At 39.6% G+C, this 25,283-nt stretch overlaps 1 protein-coding gene across 3 annotated transcripts in view; it reads left to right on the forward strand.

Moving 5' to 3' along the window:
• Positions 1-25,283, forward strand: part of Zfr (zinc finger RNA binding protein) — a 72,484-nt gene that overhangs the window by 9,357 nt on the left and 37,844 nt on the right. For all 3 annotated transcript variants that reach the window (XM_090332090.1, XM_090332087.1, XM_090332089.1), the window contains 6 exons: positions 4,312-4,591; positions 6,490-6,634; positions 11,536-11,754; positions 21,519-21,766; positions 23,611-23,802; positions 24,239-24,527. In XM_090332090.1, coding sequence (XP_090188216.1) covers positions 4,312-4,591; positions 6,490-6,634; positions 11,536-11,754; positions 21,519-21,766; positions 23,611-23,802; positions 24,239-24,527 — 1,373 coding nt within the window. The remainder of the gene's footprint in view (positions 1-4,311; positions 4,592-6,489; positions 6,635-11,535; positions 11,755-21,518; positions 21,767-23,610; positions 23,803-24,238; positions 24,528-25,283) is intronic.

Below are 25,283 nucleotides of genomic sequence, written 5' to 3' on the forward strand. Positions count from 1 at the left end.
TGTGATTCTCAGATCTCAGCCTTCTGAGTAGCTAGGATTACAGGCATGAGCCTCCATGCAGTCTTGTTCTCATTTTTTAAGTGCTTTACTTTGTAGGAGGTTTTAAATTCTCTTATCTAATTATTTGTTTTATTTTGAAAAATTGTCTTTGGGCCAGGCATTGGTGGTTCAAGCTTGCAATCTTGGCTACTCAAGAGGCTGAGATCTAAGATTCTTGGTTTGACATCATACTAGGTTGAAAAGCTACAAGTCCAGAAGTAAAGTAGAGCAGTGACTCAAATGGTAGAGCATTTTTTCTTTCTTTTTGTCAGTCCTGGGGCTTGAACTCAGGGCCTGGGCACTGTCCCCTAGCTTCTTTTGCTCAAGGCTAGTACTGTGCCACTTGACCTACAGCACCACGTCAGGCCTTTTCTGTTTATGTGGTACTGAGGAATGGAACCAGGGCTTTATATAGCAGCATTCTACCACTAAGCCACATTCCCAGCCCTCTCTTAATTTTCCTTAATTTTGTAATATTCATGATTTATTAGCTTATCTAACTGAACTTGATTAAATTTCACTCATTTACAGAATAAGAGATTATTCAAACATAATGCTCTTATTCTAGTAAATGCTTAGTAAATGAAATTTTTACCAAAGTACATAATTTTTAAACATTTTTTATTTTTGGCCAGTCCTAGGCTTGAGCTCAGGGGCCTGGCCACTGTCCTTGGACTTTCTCAAGGCTAGAGCTCTACCACTTGAGCCTCAGCACCACTTCTGGTTTTATTTTCTATGTATGTGGCACTGAGGAATCAGACCTGGGTCTTTGTGCTTGCTAGGTAAGTACACTACCACTAGGCCAAACTCTGGGCCCCATTTAAAAAAAATTTTTTTTTGCCAGTCCTGGGGCTTGAACTCCGGGCCTGGGCACTGTCCTTGAGCTTCCTAGCACTTGAGGCTAGCAGTTTACTTGAGCTACAGCACCATTTCTGGTTTTTCTGTGTATGTGTTACTGAAGAACTGAACCCAGGCTTCATGCATGTTAGGTAAGCACTCTACCACTAGGCCTCGCTCCCAGCACACAAATGTATTTTGATGGCATAAGACTGGATTTTAAAAATTTCAGTTTGTGTCCTATTTTATTTAATACTTGAAGAGTTTGATTTTATGCATTTTATATAGGAAGATAACCCCTTTTATCTAATTAGTCCCCCCCCTTTTTTTTTTGCCAGTCCTGAGCTTGAGCTCAGGGCCTGAGCACTGTCCTTGGACTTTCTCAAGGCTAGAGCTCTACCACTTGAGTCTCAGCACCACGTCCGGCTTTTTTCTACATGTGGTACCGAGGAATTGAACCCAGGTCTTCATGCATGCTAGGCAAGCACTTTAACCACTAGGCCAAACTCCCCGCCCCCTAATTAGCCCTTTTACTTGGGGGAGTTTGGGGAGACAGTATGATTTGAACACAAAGGCTCATATATGCTTTGCAGGTAGGTACTCTACCATCTGAGTCACACCCCCAGCCCTGTTTTGCTCTATTTCAGATAAAATCCCTTGTTTCTTTCCCTCAAACCATGATCCTGTTACCTATGGCCTTCCTTACAGCCATGCTGCAAAGCATACACTGCCACTTGTGGCTATTTCTTTTCCAGAACATATTAATACAAAGGATTTTCATTTTGATAATTTCATATATGTGTAATGGTGTACTTTGAGCAAATTTACTCCCTTTTAAACTATACCCCTCCCCACTTTTCAAGCAATATTTTATGGTTTTTCTTACATCTCATGTATGTGTCTGTGAAGAATTTCTCTTATCTTCGTATGCATGTTCCCTCTCCTTTTCCTTTCTCCCTCCCAGTGAATCCTTCCAGACAGTTTGTTTAGGTGTAGATGTCCACATGGTGAACAAACATGCAGTATTTGGCGTTTGGAGCACGACTTTTCAAAGTGATGATCTCTATTTCCATTCATTGCCTGCCAACAACATAATTTTACTTTTTTTTTTTTTTTTTTGGCCAATCCTGGAGCTTGAACTCAGGGCCTGAGCACTGGTCTTCTCAAGGCTAGCTTTCTCAAGGATAGCTCCCTTCTGAGCTATAGCACCACCTCAGGCTTTTTCTATGTATGTGGTACCAAGGAATGGAGCTCAGGGCTTTATGTATGCAAGGGAAGCACTCTACCACTAGGCCAAATCCTCAGCCCTATAACTTTACTTTTTAATAGCTGAATAATACTCAAGTATATACACAACTTTTTAAAAATCCCTTTATCAGTGTTTTGACCCATCTTCATATTTGTAGAGATGTAGTACAGATCTCGTTAACATTTTTGGCCTGGACTGGTCTCAGACTGTGATCTCCCAATCTCTACCTACCTCCCAGGCATCTGGGATTACAGCTCCACAATTTTTTATTTTATTTTTTGTTATTGTTCTTTTGGAGTATTTAGAATCAAAAAGAGATCTCAGGGACAGCGCCCAGGCCCCATGACCCACAAACAAAAAAACTAGTTCTAGCTCCCTTTCCCAGTAATTTTTTGGGGTGGTGATGGGGGTAGGTGGGTGCGTAAGAGTGGCATCAGTTGTGGAGCTTGAATTCAGCTGGGCATAAACTGTCCCTGAGTTTTTTGCTCAAGACTAGTGCTCTACCAGTGTCTCCCCCCATCAATCATGGAGCTTGAACTCTGGGTCCGAGCTCCTGAGTTCTTGAGCTCTTCAGCTCAAGGCTGCTGCCCTACCACTTGAACCATAGTCCCACTTCTCATTTTCTAGTGAATAATTGGAGATAAGAGTCTCCTGTTCTTTAGTTTGGCTTTGAACCTTGATCCTCAGATCTCAGTCTCCTGCGTAGCTAGGATTACAAGCTTGAGCCACCACACCGGGCACAAAGTAGATTTCTTCTCTTTTTTTTTTTTTTTTTTTGTGCCAGTCCTGGGCTTGAGCTCAGGGCCTGAGCACTGTCCTTGGACTTTCTCAAGGCTAGAGCTCTATCACTTCAGCCACAGCACCACTTCTCGCTTTTTTTTTTTTCCTATGTATGTGGTATTGAAGAATCGAACCTGGATCTTTGTGCATGCTAGGCAAGCACTCTACCACTAGGCCAAACTCCTACCCCTCCAAGCATATTTCTTAAAGAAGTTTAGGTAGAAATTAATTTGATAACCCTTTGGAAAATGTTCTTACCTCTTGAAATTTAAATGGCAATGATTGCAAAGCATCTGCCTCAAAGTTCTTTTCATAACATATCCTGTTACGTTTCAAGAGAAACTTAATTTCTATAATGAAATATTGCCTATATATATATATATATGCAGGGAGTTATATCTAAAGATAATCTGAAATAGTTCATTATAAGTTTTCTACATTAGACCAGACCTGCGAACTGCTAGTGATTGTTAGAAGGTACCTATCCTGTGCATTTTAGTTGTTTTTTGTTTGTTTTTGCCAGTCCTGGGCTTGAGCTCAGGGCCTGAGCACTGTCCTTGGACTTTCTCAAGGCTAGAGCTCTAACACTTGAGCTTCAGCACCACTTCTGGCTTTTTTCTGTGTATGTGGTACCTAGGAATCAAACCTGGGTCTTCATTCATGCTAGGCAAGCACTCTACCATTAGGCCAAACTTCTGGCCCTCCTATACATTTTAGAATGTTTAACACTATCCTTAGACTCTACCTATGTAGATGCCAGTAGGACATATCACCACCACCCACTGATCTCAAAAATACCTTCAGAGTTGGGGATATAGGTAAGTGGTAAGTTGTAACACCAAAACAGAAAGGGAAAATGATGATTCTAAACATGGCCAAATGTACCCTGGGGGCAATCTACTCCAGATGAGAACTGCTACTTTAGAGCAACAAAGTTAACCAGCTCTAAATTTTTATAAGATATTTAGAAGTGATAAAGAACTTTACATACAATAAATTGTGGTCTTTTGAAGACTTTTTGTGTGTGTGTGTTGGGATTAAACATAAGGTATTGCACATGCTAGACAAATATGTAGTGACATTGAGCCACATCCTCAACCCCCAAAATGCTTTTTCACTATGGTTTTAATTTGGTACAATTTTTTCCTCTGTCTAATGTTTCTTATCCTACTTTGTCCTTCTTAACTTCTAAACTTCTAATATGGGTGACAGAATAGCATAGGGAGCTTAAGAAAAAACAGAAATAAAGTATCAAATAGAAAATGTATTGAGTTTAAATACCTGGTCTTAGGTAGCCTATGATTGAGTTACTTGCAAATGTGTTTTTAGTTAATAACTTTAAGTCTATTAGTTCCTTCATTTTAAAATTAAATTTTATTATATTTATTCTTCTACTTCACATATAGCCAGCAGCCAGCTTCGGGTGTAGCCTATTCTCATCCAACTACAGTTGCTAGCTACACTGTCCATCAGGCCCCAGTAGCTGCTCACACAGTTACTGCTGCCTATGCACCAGCAGCTGCCACTGTTGCTGTTGCCAGGCCTGCTCCTGTAGCTGTTGCAGCTGCAACAGCTGCTGCTTATGGAGGCTACCCAACTGCACACACCGCAACGGACTATGGTTATACCCAGAGGCAACAAGAAGCACCACCGCCTCCACCCCCAGCTACTACCCAAAACTACCAGGTAAGAAGAGTGCTAGTTTTATAACCATTCATTCCATGTAAGTTTAATAGGAAGAATGTATTAATGCCTAAGCCGGTGCTTTTTTCAAACTTAAATCTTCCAAAGTTTGCATGTAATGATAGAGAAAAGTGAATGAATGTTTCTAGATGTATTGGAACATGGTTTACAAGCATTGTTTCCATGTGTATTTTGTATATGTATTTTAGCTTTTAAGTCATTTTACATAAATGCTTTCCCTTCATCTTAAGTTTTGGGGGAAAAATAATGACACAGGACAAATGTCTCTTGCTTATAGTATGACATCACTTGTTCATTTGAAACATGGGTATGTCTTCTTGAAAGTCCAGTTATCTGTATTTTATGTTGTCAAGATGGTGTTAATTTGTTCCTAATCACTTTAACCAGTCTTTTTTAGCCAACAGCTGGCTAAATTGGTCCTGTGCCCCCCTCCCCCCCCAGATTTTCTGCATTCTTTTATTCTTTTGTTAGCATAAGGACTGTTTTGATGAGGAGGGATAGATTTGTTAATATTTGCTTTTTCTGGAAATTACTAAACTAATTCCTTTTGTGTGATTAATTGTTCGTTATGCCCCAAGACTCTATGGTAAAATTTGTTCTTTTAATTGAATCTGCCCTACCAGCTGCTTCATCCTTGTCAATCTGCATATCTTCCACCCATCCTCACTTTGTACACTGCCAAAATTCACTTAGCTCACCTTGATCTTTTTTTGTGTGTGTGTGTGGGGGTCATAGGGCTTAAACTCTGGCCTGGTCATTGTCCCTGAGCTCTTCAGCTGAAAGCTACTGCCCTACCCCTGGAACCACAGTCCCACTTTAATTTTTTTCTAGTGGTTAATTGCAAATAAGAGTTTCGGGACTTTAGTGCCTGGGCTGTCTATGAACCATGATCCTCAGATCTCAGCCTCCTGAGTAGCTAGGGTTACAGGCGTGAACCACTGCATCTGGCTTGAATACCTTTTACTTCATTTTTTTTTTCCTGGTTCTGATAGAAGTTAAACATGCAGCTTGGATTTTTTTTTTTTTTTTTTTAATTCTTGGAGCTTGAACTCAGGGCCTGGGCACTATTTCCCAATCTTCTGTGGCTCCAGACTAGTGCTTTAACACTTGAGCCAGTGTCACTTTTGACCTTTTTTCTGAGTAGTTCATGGAGATAAGAATCTCATGGACTTTACTGCTTGTTCTGGCTTTAAACCAGCAACCTCAGATCTCAGCCTCCTGAATAGCTAGGATTGCAGGTGTGATACACCAGCATCTGGCTGCTTGAAATTTTTTATTTTATTTTTTTATTTTGGTCATGGGATTTGAACTTCGGGCCTGGGTGCTGTCCCTGAGCGATTCAGCTCAAGGCTACCGGCCTACCCTCTGAGCCACAGTACCACTTCCAGTTTTCTGAAGGTTAATTGGAGATAATCTCTTGGGCTGAGCATGGTGGCTCTCATCTTGAGTTAAGTCTTTTGTAACTAAGTTTGATCTAGAACTACATATTTTGTTTTGTGTGTGAGAGATAGAGTTCTGGGCTTGAACTTGGGCCTGGGTATTGTTCCTGAGCCTTTTTTGCTCAAGGCTAGTGCTCTACCAACTAAGCCATAGCTTTACTTCTTTTTGTAGTTTATTGGAGATAAGAGTCTCTGAACTTTAGCTGCCCTGGCTGGTTTCAAACTGAATCTTCAGATTTTACCCTTCTGAGTAGCTAGGTTTACATACATGAACCACCAATGCCCAGCTCTTTTATTATTTATCATATATATACACACCTCCTCCACACACATATGCCTCATAAAGCAAAACTAAGATCCTTATTATCTATCATATATATAAACACACACACATACACATATATATGTCTCATAAAGCAAAACTTTTCTTTATTTCTTTAGGATTCATACTCATATGTAAGATCCACTGCTCCTGCTGTAGCTTATGATAGTAAGCAGTACTACCAACAGCCAACTGCAACTGCTGCTGCTGTAGCTGCTGCTGCCCAGCCCCAGCCGTCTGTTGCTGAAACTTACTATCAAACAGGTGAGTTACCATTAAAGCCGAACACGGTGATTCTTACTTGTATTCCTAGGACTAGGGAGGTAGACACAGGAGAATTAAGTGTTTTTGGCTAGTCTGAGGTCCATAGTGAGATGTTTAAAAAGGAGTGTGTGTGCGTGTGTGGGTGTGTGCGTGTGCGTGTGTGGGTGTGGGTGGGTGTGGGTGTGGTTTTAAATATAAGTTTTGTTTGTTTTTGTTGGTTATCCCTGAGCTCTTCAGCCTCAAGGCTACTGCCCTACCCTTGAACCACAACAGCCACCAGTTCGTTCTTTTTTTTTTTTTCTAGTGATTAATTGAAAGTAAGAGTCTCCCCAACTTTTTAGTGACAACTTTTTAGTGCCCAGGCTGGCTTTGAACCAAGATCCTCAGATCTCAGCCTCCTGAATAGTTACGATTATAGGTATCAGCCACTGTACCCAACCAATACAAGGTATTTTTAAATAAAAATCTTACCTAAAATTTTTTTGTGCTGTATATACACAGCCTTGAAGGAGACAGAGTCTAACCAGGTCTTTGTTGTCACTGTCTAGAATGCCTGTTAATCACAAAGAAACCAGCTCATAGCATGGCCTTTTATAAAAAGTCATAATAATAACTTCTTATCATACTTTGCCAGAAATGGTTAGAGCATTTTATATTGTTGCCTGCCCTTATAACCAGAGGACTTTTCTTTCTTTTTTAATATTTACTTTATTGTTACTATAAAAGTGATGTATAGAGGGATTGCAATTACACAAGTCAGATAATGAGTTACATTTCCTTTCATACAGTGTCTTCCCTATTCTCAGTCCCAGTCCTTCACTCCCATTTCTACCCATGCGTTGTATAGTTAGTTCACTTTCATCAGTGTCAGCCCCACTGCTGCATTTTTTTCAACCTTTTTCCTTCTGAGTTCTATACCATCTCTCTACCCTCCCCAAAATATACATGCAGATACACCATACATAAAAAAGGACAATCATCTAAAAATGAAAATGTAAGGGTAAATCTCTTGTTTCTGTATCTATATAATTCTATATAAATATAAAGAGGACTTCTTTAATGTTTTTTTTTGGTTGTTGTTTTTTTTGCCAGTCGTGGGCTTGATCTCAGGGCCTGACCACTGTCCTTGGACTTTCTCAAGGCTAGAGCTCTACCTCTTGAGCCTCAGCACCATTTCTGGCTTTTTTTCTATGTATGTGGTACTGAGGAATCGAACCTGGGTCTTCATGTATGCTAGGCAAGCACTCTACCACTAGGCCAAACTCTCGGCCCCATGGGGATTTTTTTTGGTCACGGGCTTGAACTCAGCTCAAGGTTACTCCTCTACCCCTTGAGCCACAGAACCACTTCTGGTTTTTCTAGTGGTTAATTGGAGATAAGAGTCTCACAGACTTTAGTGCCCGGCCTGACTTTGAACCACAATCCTCAGATCTCAGCCCCGAGTAGCTAGGATCACCCGTCTGAGCCACCAGCACCCGGGTATGGCCGTATTTTTATTTTATCTATATAGAGTGAGAGTTCTCTTGTCAACCACTGTGTGTATATAGTATATATAATGATTCAAATGCACAAAACATCTTATTTATATAGAAGTCTATATATTTGTAGATTTTCAAAGGTGGGAACTTTTGTGTAGTTTAAATTGAGAATTTTAAAACAATGCTCAAGTTGCGAAAAGTAAGCATCTTTTTTTTTTTTTTCTCAGTCCTCAGGCTAGAACTCTGGGCCTGAGCACTGCCCTTGGGCTTTCTCAAAGTAGAGCTCTACTACTTGAGATATAGCACCACTTCCATCCAGCTTGCACTTTTTCTCTTCTTTTTCTTTTTTTCCTTTCCTTTCCTTTTTTCTTTTTTTTTTTTTTTTTTGGTCAGTTATGGGACTTGAGCTCTGGGCTTGGGCACTTCTAGCCTTTTCTATGTATGTGGTATCCTGGAATCCAACCTGGGTGGTCTTGACTTCTGGATAACCACTTTACCAGTAAGCCAAACTCCCAGCCAAATTAAGCATTAAAAAAAATTACTTTTGAAGGACCATTTGGTGGTGGGGGTGGAGAGAGGATAGAGTTAGCTTCCAGTGTTTTCTTTAGCACTAAAAGGGCAAGTGTTTGGGTTTTTTTTTTTGGTTGGTTGTGGGGCTTGGACTCTGGGCATGGGCGTTGTCCCTGAGCTCTTCTGCTTTTCCAGTGGTTAATTGGAGATAAGGGTCTCCTGGTCTTTAGTGCCTGGGCTGGCTTGGAATCCTGATCCGCAGATCTCAGCCTCCTGAGTAGCTAGGATTACAGGTGTGACCCACCGAGCCTGACCAGGTGATTTTTTTATCTTCATGTTTATTTTGTTTTGCCTTATTTATTTATGCCCGTCCTGGCCTTGAGCTCAGGGTCTAAGCACTGTCCTTGGACTTTCTCAAAGCTAAAGCTCTGTCACTCGAGCTTCAGCACTACTTCTGGCTTTTTTTCTATGTATGTGGTACCCAGGAAGTGAACCCTGGTCTTCGTGCCTGCTAGGCAAGCACTCTACCACGAGGCCAAACTCTTGCCCCTTGTTCTGCTTTTTGCTTTTGTTTTTTGTTTGTTTTTGTGGGTCATGGGACTTGAACTTGGCCTAGGGCCTGGGTGCTGTCCTTGAGTTCTTCAGCCCAAGGCTACTACCCTACCCCTGGGCCTGGGCATTATCCCTGAGTTCAAGGCTACCACTCTACCCTTGAGCCAAGCTCCACTTCCCCTTTTCTAGAGGTTAATTGGAGATAAGAGTCACAGGTCTTTTTGTGCCCTGGCTGGCTTTGAACCTTGATCCTCAAATCTCAGCCTCCTGAGTTGCTAGGTTTACAGGCGTGAGCCACCACATTTGACTTGCTTTTTTTTTTTTTTTTGCCAGTCCTGGGCTTGAGCTCAGGGCCTGAGCACTGTCCTTGGACTTTCTCAAGGCTAGAGCTCTACCACTTGAGCCTCAGCACCACTTCCGGCTTTTTTCTATGTATGTGGTACCAAGGAATCGAACCCGGGTCTTCATGCATGCTAGGCAAGCACTTTAACCACTAGGCCAAACTCCTGGCCCCCTGCTTTTTGTTTTTTTAAAGGCTAATGCTCTACCACTTTGATCCACAGCACCACTTCTGGTTTTCTGATAATTAATTGGAGATAAGAATCTCACAGAAGCTGGGAATATGGCTTAGTGGTAGAGTGCTTAAGTCTCATGGACTTTCCTGTCCAGGCTGATTTCAGCCTCCTTCTGAGTAGCTGTGAGTTTAAACATAAGCTTCCAGTGCCTGTCTTCATGTTTCTTAGGTATAAATGACATAATTGAGATCTCTGTAGAGTTCCTTCTAGTTCTATATGTTTGTGAGTTCATTAGAAGTGGTCTCAAAATATTTTGAAAGGGCTAGTGCTGGTGGATCAGTTCAAAGCCAGCCTAGGCACGAAAGTCTGTGAGACTGCTATCTCCAGTTAACTACCAGAAAACCGAAAGTGGCATGGAGGCTCAAGTGTCAGAGTGCTAGCCTTTGAGCTAAAGAACTCAGGGATGGGGCCCAGGCCCAGAGTTTAAGCCCCACAGCTAATCAAACAAAAACAACTATTTTGAAGCTGTGTATATACAGCCATCAATTCAACACTCAGGAAGCTAAAGCTAAAGCCAAGAGGATTGTAAGTTTGAGGACAGCGTGGGCTACCTAGGGAGATCTGTGTCAAGGAAATAAGAGATGGGAGAGAATATATATGTGTATGAATTATTGCAACTTATTATTTTTTTTTTTTTTGCCAGTGCTGGGCTTGAGATCAGAGTCTGAGCACTGTCCTCGGACTTTCTCAAGGCTAGAGCTCTACCACTTGAGCTTCAGCACCATTTCTGGCTTTTTTTTTTCCTATGTATGTGGTGTCGAGGAATCAAACCCTGGTCTTCGTGCATGCTAGGCAAGCACTCTACCACTAGGCCAAACTCCCAGCCCCTACAACTTAAATTTTTATGGTCCCTGTTGAGTGCACGTTTGTAATGGGTTCCTTAGTTAATGATCAGTCTAGTCTTAGGCAAAATTATCTGAATCAGATCTTGGTTTAGTCATAAGTTTTGAAATTGATGGGGTTCTATAAATCATGTCATGGATATTGATTTCCTCTAACATTTTCATCTCTGTTCATGAATCAAATTACTAATAAACATACAGGTAAAAGTTATTTTATCAACTTACCATAGAATGAGTAATATTTGGGTCTTTATCTGAAATAAAAGTGGTAAAAGCAAGCTCTTAACATTTGAAGAATGAAGTGAGTAGTACTTTGAGAGTTGGAGTTAAGTTGAAGTTGACAGTGAATGAACAAGTACAATGCAATGAATTTCATTGAATTTAATTCCATAGAATTAAGCACTGAAAGTTTTAATGGAATTGCAACATACCCTTTGAGGTTTTGTTCCTAACATTAAGCTTAACTTTCAAGTAAACCCTCTTGTTTAAAGACTTCCCCCACTTCACCACCACGCATCATATCTAAATATTAAATTTGCCAGCTATAATCGATAATGCTATTTCCATAGTAAATTTTTGCCAAAATTGGGAATAGGTAGTAGATAATGTGTTTCATATTTATAATAATTGTACCCTTTTGCCACAAAGAAATTACAAGTGCTGGTCTGGGGATGTGGCTTAGTGGTATAGAGTGCTTGAACAAAGCCTTGGGTTCAATTCCTCAGTAACACCCAGAAAAAGTCAGAAGGGACTTTTTTGACTGAACTGTGCTACCCTTGAGAAAAACAAGTGCAGAGACAGTGCCCAGGCCCTGAGTTCAAGCCCCAGGACTGGCACCAAAAAAAAAAAAAAAAAAAAAATTCAAGCACTGCTAGTATTCATCCATTTTAATTTTAACTATATTGTTACATAACTATAGTGACTCACTCATTTTTTTACTTTAGCTCCCAAGGCAGGTTATAGCCAAGGTGCAACTCAGTATACTCAAGCCCAGCAAACTCGACAAGTGACAGCCATAAAACCAGCCACACCAAGTCCAGCTACCACTACTTTCTCCATTTATCCTGTGTCCTCCACCGTACAGCCAGTGGCAGCTGCGGCTACTGTGGTGCCATCCTATACTCAGAGTGCTACGTACAGTACCACAGCAGTTACTTATTCTGGTAAGATTGATAAGCTGTGTTTATACAAGTAAACAAATTACAGAGAGACTTAATAGAAACTCTCCTGGTTTTCTTATTCTTATTTTTCTTACTCCGTATAGCATGGATTAAATTAAACAGTAGGTATTAATGTAAGCATATGTGTGGACTGTGAAAAAGGACTATACTGCAGGTAGTTCCTTCTTGTTTTTTGTTTTTGTTTGTTTTTGTGTGTGTGTGTGTGTGTGTGTGTGTGTGTGTGTGTGTGTGTGTGTATGTGGTAGACCTTAGCAGAACCTTAAGGTGCTCTTTGGGAATTGTAATCTATTTAAAAGTTGGGCGTAGAATTACTGCAATTGGAGGAAGAAACGTATAGTTTTATGTGGTCCAAATACCTACTATATAGTGTTAGAACTTTTTTTTTTTTTTTTTTGCCAGTCCTGGGCTTGAGCTCAGGGCCTGAGCACTGTCCTTGGACTTTCTCAAGGCTAGAGCTCTACCACCTGAGCCTCAGCACCAGTTCTGGCTTTTTTCTATGTATGTGGTACCGAGGAATCGAACCCGGGTCTTCATGCATGCTAGGCAAGCACTTTAACCACTAGGCCAAACTCCCGGCCCGTGTTAGAACTTTTGAAAAGTCTCTAAGTTAGTTTCTGCAGTGGTGAAGGCAAAAAGAAAAAAAATATGCATATTTGACTGGGCATGGTGGCTCATGCCTGTAATCCTAGCTGTTCAGGATGCTGAGATCAGAGGATTGCAGTTCATAGCCAGCCTGGGCACTAAAGACCATGATGAGACTCATATTTCCAGCTAACCACTATAAAACCGGAAGTGTCTCAAGGGGTAGGGTGGTAGCCTTGATCTAATTGTCCAGGCCCAGAGGTAGTGCCCAGGTCTACTAAGCTCCATGGCCAACCTAAATAAATCGTATTCTGCTCCAAAGAATTGCATCCTTCCTTTTTTGGGGGGTGGGGGGATAACTGCTGGTTTACTTCCAGTCCTTTTTTGCTGGCTTTGCTTTTTTTTTTTTTTTTTTTTTTTTGGGCCAGTCCTAGGGCTTGAACTCAGAGCCTAAGCACTCTCCTTAGGATTTCTCAAGGCTAGCCACAACACCATTTCCAGCTTTTTCTGTGTATGTGATACCAAGGAATCTAACCCAAGGCTTTATGCATTCTAAGCAAGCACTCTACCACTAGGCCATGCTCCCAGCCTTTGCTGGCTTTTTTTGTAAATGGAATCTAGTAGATTCTTCCTGGGCAGGCTTCAAACCACTTAGTCTCCAAATCTCAACCTCCTGAGTAGCTTGGCATGAACCTTGTTCCTATCTCACTGTTTATTTTTTTTCATATATTTTTTATTGTAATTAATAGAAGGGTTACATGATATTTGCCAGATAAATGGTGCATTAATTCCCATACATTGATACCCTTTCACATGTCTTGGTCCCCATTTCCCTCCCCCCCACCCCTCCCCTCATCTTGGTTTTCCCCCGTTCCCTATCCAATTTCAAATAACCAAATACAAATATATCCAATATATCAGGTAACAGTGAGATAGTGTAACAATATGAGATAACCAAGGGACAGCAAAAGTGATGCGAGATAACATAGTACCTTAAGAACAACAATCATTCATTATATGGCTTATGTTTACATCATATTTTAAATGACAAGTTTAACAAACAAGTGTTCAAGGAGGGAATCTAATTACAATCACTGGGACTTAGTATTTAGAACTTAGTCAATATTAGGCTAAGGGTTTGTATGTCATAGAAACATTAATTTATGAAATAGGACATTGTCTATAGAGTCATAGGTTTTTATGTCTATATAGTTATGTTTATATTTCCATTACCATGTCCATAGTTTTGGGTATGCAGTTATTAAGTTCTCGCTCTTGTACTCTTTGGATTTAATAGCCGCATATTAAGGATACCATGTGCCTTTTGTTCCTTAGGTCTTGACTTGTCTCACTCAACATGATTCGCTCTAGATTCATCCACTTCCCTGCGAATGCCATTATTTTATCTTGTCTGTTGGCTATGTAGAATTCCATTGTGTATATATACCACATTTTCTGTATCCATTCATCTGCAGTAGGGCATCTGGATTGTTTCTATCGCCTGGCTATTGTGAATAGTGCAGAGATGAACATAGCTGAGCAGGTGTCTTTATAATATCCTGGGTCATGCTGTTCAGGATAGATGCCTAGAAGTGGTATGGCGGGATCATAGGGAAGGTCTATTTTCAGTTCTTTTAGGAACCTCCACACTGCTTTCCAGAGTCTCATTGTTTTTTTAAGGATAGATAAGTTGTTTATCTACAGATACTTCTAAAATTTTATGTATTATTTGTGCAAAAAATTTTTGTTGTGATTCATATATGTATACAGTGTGCTTTGACCAAATTTACCCTCTATATGTAGTTTTACCTTTGTACAGTTTTTAAAATATAATTGTGGACTCGTTTAATCCATTGATGTCATTTCTCTCTTTGAGGTGCACATTGTATCAATTTTGGGCAGTGGAATTCTCTTCAGACCAGCTCCTGAATCATTTTGTCATTGCTGTGTTAGTCTTTGAATACATTTTCATTTCTACTGCTGTAAACTATTACAGATAAACTTCAAGGTTTTCTTTTAGCAATTTTAGTAGCCCTGTGGTTTCTTGTAAGTGTAAAAACTTTTCTAAGAAATGTGTAATATTTCACTGAGTGAATGTAGTGTTTTTTTATATTATATATTTTAGAGCATTTAAGTCTTTTAAATATTTAATTGACACTAATTATATTACAATGTATAAAATAGTATACTTACGAGGTACACTGTGACAATCCTCTAGAATATTAGAAGTTAACTTCTCTTAGCAAGGTGCCAGTGACTTTTACTTTTAATCCTAGCTCCTCAGGAGGCTGAGATCTAAGCGAAGCCAGCCTGGGCAGGAAAGTCTGAGACTCTGATCTCCAATTAATCACCAGTACACCAGAAGTGGTGCTGTTTCTGGAAGTGGTTAGAGCACTTAGTGTTGAGCAAAAAAGCTCAGACAAGCCGACAAAAAAAGGGGAGGGGAAAACAAAAGAAACATGAAGATAAAAAAAAAAAAATCACCTGGTCAGGCTCACACCTGTAATACTAGCTACTGAGGAGGCTGAGTTGTAAGGATCAAGGTTCCAAGCCAGCCTGGGCACAAGAGGACCTGAGACTCTTACCTTCAATTAACCTACAAAATGGGAAGTGGGACTTAGCTCAAGGGTAGGACTGTAGCCCTGAACTCTTCAGCTGAGTTTAAGCCCCATGACCCACCAAAAGAAAAAAAAAAGTACTCTTTTGCCAGATACCAGTGATGTCTCCACATAGTATAGTCCTTGCTAATCAAGAGGAGGAAATCTGAAGATGGCAGTTTAAAGCCAACCTGGGTAGGAAAGTCTGTGATATTTATCTCCCAGTAAGCTAGAAGTAGAGCTGTGGCTCAAGTGGTAGTGTCAACCATGGCAGAAAAAACTAAGCCCTGAGTTCAAGCCCAGCACTGGTACCAAAAAAAAAAGTTACTTCGCTTATCAGATTGCACCCTCCTGTACCCATTTACTATCCTGTCACCATTACCCTATATTTTCAGAGCCCAATAACTGCTATTTTATTCTCTATTTCCTTCAAGGTTAATTTTTTAGCTTTTACATATAAGCAGAAACATGCAACCTTTGGCTTTATGTGACTTGCTTTGTCTAATATACTATATTTCATCATGTTGGTGAAAAATGACAGAATTTTTCTCTCCATGACTGCACGGATATACTGTTGATGAGTGTGTGTGTGTGTGTGTATGTGTATGTGTATTTAATTTGTCAGTTATGGGGATGGAATTTGGCATGGACTCTGTCCCTGAGCTTTTTGCTCAAAGCACTTAGAGTCATAGCTCCACTTCCAGTTTTCTAGAGGTTAGTTGGAAATAAGAGTCTCAGGTCCTTTTGTGCCTGGGCTGGCTTTGAACCATGATCCTCAGATCTCAGCTTTCTGAGTACAGGCATAAGCCATTGGGTCTGGCTGTTTTTTGTTGTTGTTTTTTCAATCTTTATCTCTTCTGCCGAAGGACTTTGCTTTGTTAATTCCATATCTTGGCTGTTGTAAATAGTGCTATAATGAATATACAAGTACTGAGGCTGGGAGCCTAGTGGCTTATGCCTAGTTCTAGCTACTTAAGAAGCTTAAGATCTGAGGATTATGGTTAGAAGCTAGCCCAGACTAAGGAAACGCTCCCCCTTTTGCCTCCCCCTTCAGGGCTTGGGTTCTATCCCTGAGACTTTCTATGCGCCTCTCTAGAGCTCTAGCACTATGGTGCCACTTCTGGCTTTTTCTGAGTAATTTATTGGAGAGAAGAGTCAATGGACTTTCCTGCCCCAGGGCCTTCGGTGATTCTCAGATCTTAGCTGGCTGGATGGATAGATGGATACATTACACACAGACATACATACATATAGAGTTTTTTTTCTGAGAATCACCATACTATACTAATTTATGTTGCCAACAGTAACGAGTTCCTTTTGCTTCATATCCTTGCCAGCTTGCCAGTATTTGTTATTTATTCTGAGTAAGATGCTATTTTATTTCCAGATGATTAGTGTTGTTGAGCATTTTTCTCCCAACGTGCTTGTCCATTTATGTGTCTTTGGAGAAATAAATGCCTATTTTTTCTTTTTTCCTGGATTGGACCCTGGGACTCACCAGTGATCTACCCGTCCCCTGTTTTTACATAAGATTTACATCCTGTTGAATTGAGTCCTTTGTATATTCTGAAATTAATCTCTAGTTAGAAGAATAGTTTACAGATGATTCCTTTATTCTGTTTTCTCTCATCACTATGTTGATGCTTTCTTTTACTGTACAGAAGATTGTTAAGTTGGATATCAAGTCTATCAAATTTTGTTTTTGTTTCTAGTGCTTGTGTTGTATCTGTAAAATCAGATCAATGACTTTCTCAAATGATTTTAGTAGTTTCATAGTTACTCTCATATCTAAGTTATGCATGCATTTTAAGATGATTATGTATGTGATGACACGTAGAGACCTAGATTCTTCCTTCTGAATATAGACATGCAGTTCTTCCAGCACCACTTACTAAAGTGACTTTTCCCTTTTATTTCTTGCTACCTTCATTAAATATGAGAACTTATTTCTGGGTTGGTTCTTACTATGTTCTATTGTCCTGTGTGTCTATTTTATGATAGTACCATACTGCATTGCTTACTCTAGCTTTCTAGTGTGCTTTAAAGTTACATTGTCTATTAATGCTAGTTATGTTCTTCTGTTCTGGATTGCTTTGGCAGTTTAATACAGATATTTATTTATTTATTTTGCCAGTATTGGACCTTGAATCCAGTGCCTGGGTGCTGTCCCTTAGCCTCTCTGTGCTTAAGGCTAATGCTCTACCACTTGAGCCATAGCACCACTTCTGGCTTTGTTTGTGTGGTACTGATAAATTGAACCCAGGGCTTCATTCAAGCTAGGCAAGCATTCTACCACTAAGTCACATTCCTTGCCCTTGATTCCTTTTTCATCAGTTTTGTAACTGAGGTATAAAAATGCTACTGAATTTTATAGGTTGCTTTCTATATCCTCAGCTTTACTGAACTTTATCAGTCCTAAGAAGATTTTGATGGAGTCGTCAGAGCATTGAGTTTTGTTAGAGGAAAAACTAGAAATAGCTTAACCGTTCTTTTTTTTTTTTTTTTCCCCTAGTCCTGGGTGTTTAGCTCAGGCAGGGCCTGGGCACTGTCCTTGGGCTTTCTCAAGGCTAAAGCTTATATACCACTTGAGCCATAGCATCATTTCCAGCTTTTCTATATATGTAGTATGGAGGAATCAAACCGCAGTCTTCATTTATGCTAGGCAAGCACTCTACCACTAGGCCAAACTCCCGGCCCCAGGTTAACCATTCTTACATGGAAATATTTGTGCATTTCCTCATTTTTTCCTTAGGTTAAATTCCTAGGCATGGATGTATCACTTGTGCCAAAGAGTATGCTTTTTTAGAGTATGTGAAATTCCCACCCAGGCAGATCTTACTAAGCTATCTATATTTGCAACTTGGAGCCATTGAAACTTAGATTGACAGCTTTATCTCATTAAAAGGAATCCCTTGCTGGGCATGGTGGCTCATGCCTGTAATCCTAGCTACCCTGAAGGCTGAGATCTGAGGATGTGGTTCAAAGCCAGCCCTGTTCAAAGCCAGCCCTAGTTCAAAGCCAGCTGGCCCCTAAAACTCTTGAGACTCTTATCTTCAGTTAACCACTAGAAAACCAGAAGTGGTGCTGTGGCTCAAGGGGAAGGGCGGTACTTTTGAGCTGAAGAGCTCAGGGATAGCCCCAGGCCCAGAGTTCAAGGCCCACAACCACCACCACCACCAACAACAACAACAAAAAGCAGGTGGGAGGGGATGGGGAGGATCCCTTGGCTAGAAGTGTAGCCTAGTAGTGCTAGTACACTGCAAGCTAGTGCTTGCCTAGCATGTACGTAGCACTGGGTTTGATTCCTCTGTACCACATACACGAAAAAAAAGCCAAAAGTGGCACGATGGCTCAAGTGGCAGAATGCTAGCCTTGAGCAAAACATGCCCAGACCCTGAGTTCAAGCCCCAGTACTGGCCAAACAAAAAGGTGGTGGCGGGTGTGTGTGTGTGTGTGTGTGTGTGTGTGTGTGTGTGTGTGTGTGTGTGTGTGTGTGTGTGGTCTTTTGGTGTCTTATTAAATGCTGGCTTTTAAACATAAAGGGTTTGCTGACACTTTATAGTTTTAATTGCATTAAGGCAATTTTTGAGATTCTGAACTTAGCATCTCAAGCTTCTTCTACTACTTAAGCCACATAGGCCACATCCTCTAGCATTTTTTGCTTTAGATATTTTCAAATAAAATCTCATTTAGGCTTGGTCCAGCCTGGATTGCAGTCTTCTTCCTATTCATGATCCCAGAGCCACTAGCATAACAGGTTTGTACTAGTGTACTTGGTTTTGGTGTTTTTTGCTTTGTTTTGTGATTGGTCATGAGACTTGAACTCAGAGCCTGAGTGCTGTCCTTAGGCTTTTTTGCTCAAGGTTAGTGCTCTACCACTTTGAACCATTGCTTCATTCTGGTATTCTGGTGGTTAATGATTGTGGATAAATCTCATGGAATTTCCTACTTATGTTGCCTTCGACCTGTGATCCTCAGAGCTCAGCTTCCTGAGTAGCTTGGATAACAGGTGTGAGCCACTGCACCCGGCTGTACTGAACTTTTATTACTTAAGATGAAGTCTGTTTGCCTAGGCTGACCACAGTCATGAGTTCTTAACTTCTGAATATCTAGGATCACAGATCTGAGCCCACTATATCTGATATTATAGATTCTGATGTTCTACATTTTACAATTAGTTTCCGTTATTCTGACAATAATAGAATATTATTAACTGGTTGGTAAGCTGCTTTTCTAGCACTGGAGATGTGAACTCGGGTTCTTATATTTGTTAGGCAGACACTCTACTTCTAGATTTTTTTTTTCTAAATGAAAGGACTTTTTAAGTGGTGTTGTACCCGAATTCCTAGAACCCCGAAAAGACCACCAGAGGCCACAGTCAAAGCTAAAAAGCAGGGGTCGTTTTATTTACGAGTCTAGACTCGGGCCTCCAAGTACCAACAGCGGGCAACGCTGAAAAGGCCCTGAGCAAGAACTTTACACTGCTTTTATAATACAATTACCTGATTGGCTATTTAACTCAAACCACTGGTCGAATCAGAGCTCAGGTGAATAACCACTGAGCACCAAGCTGTTACCACCTGGGGTTCAAATACATGGGTCCTAAACAAGGAGGGGAGGGGGTCATTCCCAGAACATGGACCAATCTTGGCACAACAGTGGAAGTATTTAACTTTCAGAAATTGAGCTTTTAAGACATTGTTTGCCCACAATATTTTTGCAAGAAACACATACTTTTTAGTAGCTATAGAAGAATTTGAATTATTTATTTTTTGTCAGTTGTGGGGCTTGAACTCTGGGTCTGGACACTGCCCCTGAGCTCTTCAGCTCAAGGCTACCACCCTACCCTTGAGCCATAAGAGACTCAAGTCTTTTTGTGTCCAAGCTGCCTTTGAACCTTGATCCTCAGATCTCAGCCTCTTGAGTAGCTAGGATGACAGACGTAAGCCACCACACCCAGCTTGATATTGTGATTCTTTACAGTGAAATTTAAGCTGTGTGTATTTTGCCTATAAATTTTGAAGCACTTGGCCATGAGGCTTAGTTATATTTTTCACACTCTTAAATAGCAGAGGATATTAGTGTGACTGCCTCCCTAAGAGTTTATTGATCTATAAAACTTTTGATTTAACCAGTTTTCTCATCTAATCATGTGCTTTAATACAAGTCTAGCTACTTCTTCCTGTTTTCTTGTTTTTTAGCACCTTTTCTGAGTCATTTATAAGCATTTCTAATAGTGTAGCACGCTGGCATAAAACTTCAAGAAGATTTTTCTTAATAGTTGTCTGATACCTTTTTTCTTCTGGATAGTAGCCATTTTCAGCTACCTGTCATTTTGATTTCCTATACATCCTAGCTATTGTTCATCCAATTCCTGCTTTTCTCTATGTGTAGGTATATTAGAATCAGTGGGTAACAATTTCATTATAAACAGGCCGCATTTGAGAAACCATAAGTTGAATTCACTTTAATTAAACTGTTCTGTGCTGTCCTTATAACTAGGAATCTGTTTTCTGATTCTCACTCTTGCCCCTTACCTATTACCATGTAAGGGAAAAAAAGGTTAACCAAAATTAAGGTCTCTGGAAATGTGATGCATCCCCTACTCAAATTCTTAGTTTAGAAGTAGTAAGTATTCCAGTTGTTAAGTAAACATACATATGAAGTTAGAGGCATGGGGGAGAGAAGTGAGGACAAAAACATGAGAAAGGGTAGCAATGTTGGTAAAGTATTGCACCTTCTGGCGAATATAATGTAACCTTTCTATTAATTACAATAAAAATATATTTAAAAAGTTAGAGGCGTTTGTCAAATTGCAAGCTTTTAAATATTTTTAAATCTGTAAATAAGTAAACATCTATATAGTTCATGATTGAATGGACAATTAGAACAATGGAAGTGAATAAATCAAAACATTTAACATAAAACCTTTTTCATGTGTTGAAAGTTAGAATAAGTCTTACATTGTGATAGTGTCATCTGAATTCTAGCTATGTAACACAGACTTCCTGCTAAACTTTAATTACCTTACCTCTTCAAACTAGCTTCTATTATTTTTTTTAATCAGTTGTAGAGAGTCCATTAATTAAAATTTTTAGGCTCAACATTTTACTGTTATCTTTGTATGTTTCCTTTGATCTGTTTTCTCATTTGAATCATGAAGTAGCTTACTTTGATGTATTTTCTTTTCCTGTTCTACCTCTTTCAATCTAATGTTTCCTGAATTATAATCAGAGGATTTTTATTTAGAGAAGTATTAACTGATTTTCAAACAATGTAAACTTGTCAAATGGTATCTTAGTCATCGATATAAATAGTAAATTTCTTTAAACAGAGGACCAAATCTCACATTTCCTTTATATCTCCATAACACCTGGCATGTGTTAATACTTGTCAAATAATTTGTGTAGAAAGGTGGTATGGTTCTAGGAGATAAACACATTGTTGTAACTATGCACATGTAAATCTACCCTTTTGGGCAATATTTATTGAATTTAAATTTACAACTAATAATTTAACTTGTCCTGTTTGATTATATAACAGTATTTCTTTGATTTTATTTGTAAGGTACGTCTTATTCAGGTTATGAAGCAGCAGTGTATTCAGCTGCGTCTTCCTACTACCAACAGCAGCAGCAGCAACAGAAGCAAGCAGCAGCAGCAGCAGCTGCTGCTGCAGCAACAGCTGCCTGGACAGGGACCACCTTTACTAAAAAAACACCATTCCAAAATAAACAACTGAAACCAAAACAGCCTCCCAAACCACCCCAGATTCACTATTGTGATGTTTGTAAGATCAGCTGTGCTGGACCACAGGTACTTATCTATATTGTGTGTTTTGCCATAAGTCTCAGTGGTTATTTTTCATAATTCTGATGAGACTGATTTATATACATGTTTAGGATATTTATATAATCTTCACAAGGCTAGTAGGAATAAAAAAGTCTTTTTCACAATAATCAACTAAAATATCTACTACAATATTTACTAGTAGTATATAAAGCAAATACTATCTTATTTAAATACATGTTTGTATACCTGATAGGGATGAATCTATTTATAACTTCCTTCCCAGCCTCATTTCTTTTTGTTTGTGCATTTAGTAGGGCTTGAACTCTGTGTCAGTTTTTCACTCAACTTTCTGGCTCATGGTTGACAATCTACTATTTTAGCTGTACCTTCAATACAGCTCTTTGCAGGTTTGTTGGAGGTGGAGTCTTTAAGACTTTGCTACCCAAGCTGGCTTTGAACTTCAATCTCCTAGGTGTCTGTTTTCCCAAGTAGGATTACAAGCAAGAGCCACAGGCCTTATAAGTGTCTACTTTTATTTTAACCAAGCACTGGTGACATGGGCCTAGCTACTCATGAGGCTAAGATCTGAGCATTGCAATTTAAAGCCAGCCAGGTCAGAAAAGTCAGTGACACTCTTAATCTCCAATTAACCACTAAAAAGCCAGAAGTCGAATTGTGATGCAAGTTGTAAAATGCCAGCTTTGAACATAAAAGTTAAAGGACAGTGGCTAGGTCCTAAGTTCAAGCCCTAGTACCCAGTACACACACCAAAAAAACCCCCGATTTTAGCCAAGTTATAGTGGTACATTTCTGTGAACCCATACCTCAGTCATGACTCTTAAGAATTTTTGCTTTTTATTATTTTTCTGACAGTGTCTTGGATTTTTACTTGCTTAACTTAATGGTATACTACGTTTTTTAATACTGTATTCTATAATATCCTTTCTTTGCGTAAGAAACACTGTCAATCTCTGTTCAGCATTATACCTAAGCTATGTAAAATATATATTATGTGTACACTTGACAAGAACTTAGGTCTCAGAAGAACTCTTAACTCAGCATTTTCCTTTATGACTGTTGTTCTACCACTTGAACTGTGCCTCTACTCCAAGGTACAGATTCTTGAAAGTAGAAGGTCGCCATACATTGTAGCTAAATATGAGAGTGCTTTGTAACTTAAAAATGTAAGTTGGCTGGGCTTGGTGGTTCAAACCTATAATCCTAGCTACTCAGGAGGCTGAGATCTTAGGATCGTGGTTCAAAGCCAACCTGGACACTGAAGACCTTGAGACTCTTATCTCCAGTTAATCACCAGAAAATTGGAAGAGGCTCTGTGGCTCAAGGGGTAGGTCAGTAGCCTTGAGCTGAAGAGCTCAAGGGCAGCGTCCAGGCCCAGAGTTCAAGTCCCACCACTGACAAAAGAAAATGTTGTTTATTCCTGAAGGTTTACTGATAATACTCAAGGTTCTGGATTCAATCCCTAGAACACAAACAGAAAAATTATTTTCTTTCTAGTTCTGGTGCTTGAACTCAGGGTCTGAACACTGTCCTTGGGTTTTCTCAAAGCTACTCTACCACGTCAGCCACAGCACCACTTTTGGCTTTTTCTGTGTATGTAGTACTGAGGAGTTGAATTCAGCACTTCATACATGCTAAGTAGGCACTCTACCAGTAAACTATATTCCTGGGTCCAGAAAAGCTATTCTTGTTTAAGCAGGTGTGGAGAACCATAGATTACCTCTGTGGGAAATCCCTTATGATTTTGTTCAACTGCTTTAAAACTTCTGATTTTCATTTTTAAAGCAATACTAGAGATTTGAGCATTGGATAGCTAAAGAAAGAAAATCTGCCCTTTTTGTTTGAAACAGACTTACAAAGAACACTTAGAAGGACAGAAACATAAAAAAAAAGAAGCTGCCTTGAAAGCCTCACAAAATACCAGCAGCAGCAGCAACTCTACTCGTGGGACTCAAAATCAGCTACGTTGTGAGCTCTGCGATGTGTCTTGTACAGGAGCAGATGCATATGCTGCCCACATTCGTGGTGCTAAGCATCAGAAAGTAGGTGGTTTTCCCCACACACAGCCTTATGTCTTGTTCTGTTTTCTTTAACTTTTCAATGGACCTTTAAGAAAAAAAAAGGTATCTTCATTATGTTATACATATTGTGTAGATGTTAACATGCAAAAAATGACATCAAATAGCTTAACCTTACTCAAATTGAATTAAAACAATTATTTTACTACTGGGAAAGTATGTATTTTGTCTTAATTAGGATGGGTTTGCACAGTGCAACTTCCTGTTTGTTCACCTGATAGTACGTGGAATATTTTCCATATCTGCTGCACAGAGGTTATGTAAAAGTAACAAGTATTATCTGTTAAAAACATTGAAAAATATACGGCAGTGGAAAACAGGTTTTTATTTTGTAAATTCATTCACACAAACTTTAAAATCCATACTTTGAGACTTTTAACAGTTTTGTTTTGTTTTGTAGGTTGTTAAATTACACACAAAACTTGGTAAACCTATTCCTTCGACAGAACCAAACGTTGTTAGCCAAGCTACTTCCTCAACAGCTGTGTCTGCTTCAAAACCAACTGCCTCTCCTTCGAGCATTGTGGCAAGCAATTGTACTGTGAATACTTCAATTGCAGCTTCTTCAGTGAAAGGTCTTGGAACTCCAGGAAACTCATCTCTTAATAGTACATCCAACACTAAAATATCAGCCATTTCTACCAATATGGCTGCCAAGAAAACATCAACACCCAAAATAAATTTTGTTGGCAAGTACTGAAAATTCTGTTCTTCCTACTCTTTATCAATGTGTTTCTTTTCCATTGCAGGATTAACATTCATTCAGTCATTTTATTTTGTTGGCGTTAGGATCAAGCCCAGAGCCTCATGCATTCTAGATTAGCACTCTATCACTAAGCTGTATCCTCATTCTCTGCTTTCTCTCTTTCTCTACTTCCTGTTCAGTTCAGTCTGCTGTATAGCATTTGTACTTTACCTTTTTCTGGAACTGATTTCATGTATCACCAGAGACTCTCTCATATTCTCTTAGGTCTTCAGTGCATTGACCCCACTTGACATAGTTGATTGCTTCCCCCTTCCCTGCTTTATGGTCTGGACTTACAGCTCTGGTTTGCCTTAATATCCTTCCCTACCTTTCACATCCTAGGAGAAGTACATTTATATCTGGCTGTTGACTGCTACTCTGTAACAATTTCTTCTTAATTCTGTGATCCCTCACCTATCACATTCCAGTGGCTTCCGAAATAGGTGAAAGTCCATGAAGTAGCATTATATAGTCATCCCTTGTTATATGGTGGTTCGTTCATTTATTGCTGCTTTGTGGATTTTCACCTATTATGGGGGTCTTTGGAGCATAGCTCCCATGATAAATGAGAGATCATTATTTATGTATTTTTTTAAACACATTACACAGTGAAGCCACAATCAATGGATCACGATATAGTGAAGAGCAACTGTATGTCCATCCTTCTTTTTCTCACATATATTAACTTTCTCTCTACTTC

The sequence above is a fragment of the Megascapheus bottae genome, chromosome 4, assembly GCF_031878675.1.
Source record: "Megascapheus bottae isolate mThoBot1 chromosome 4, mThoBot2.hap1, whole genome shotgun sequence".
Taxonomy (NCBI): domain Eukaryota; kingdom Metazoa; phylum Chordata; class Mammalia; order Rodentia; family Geomyidae; genus Megascapheus; species Megascapheus bottae.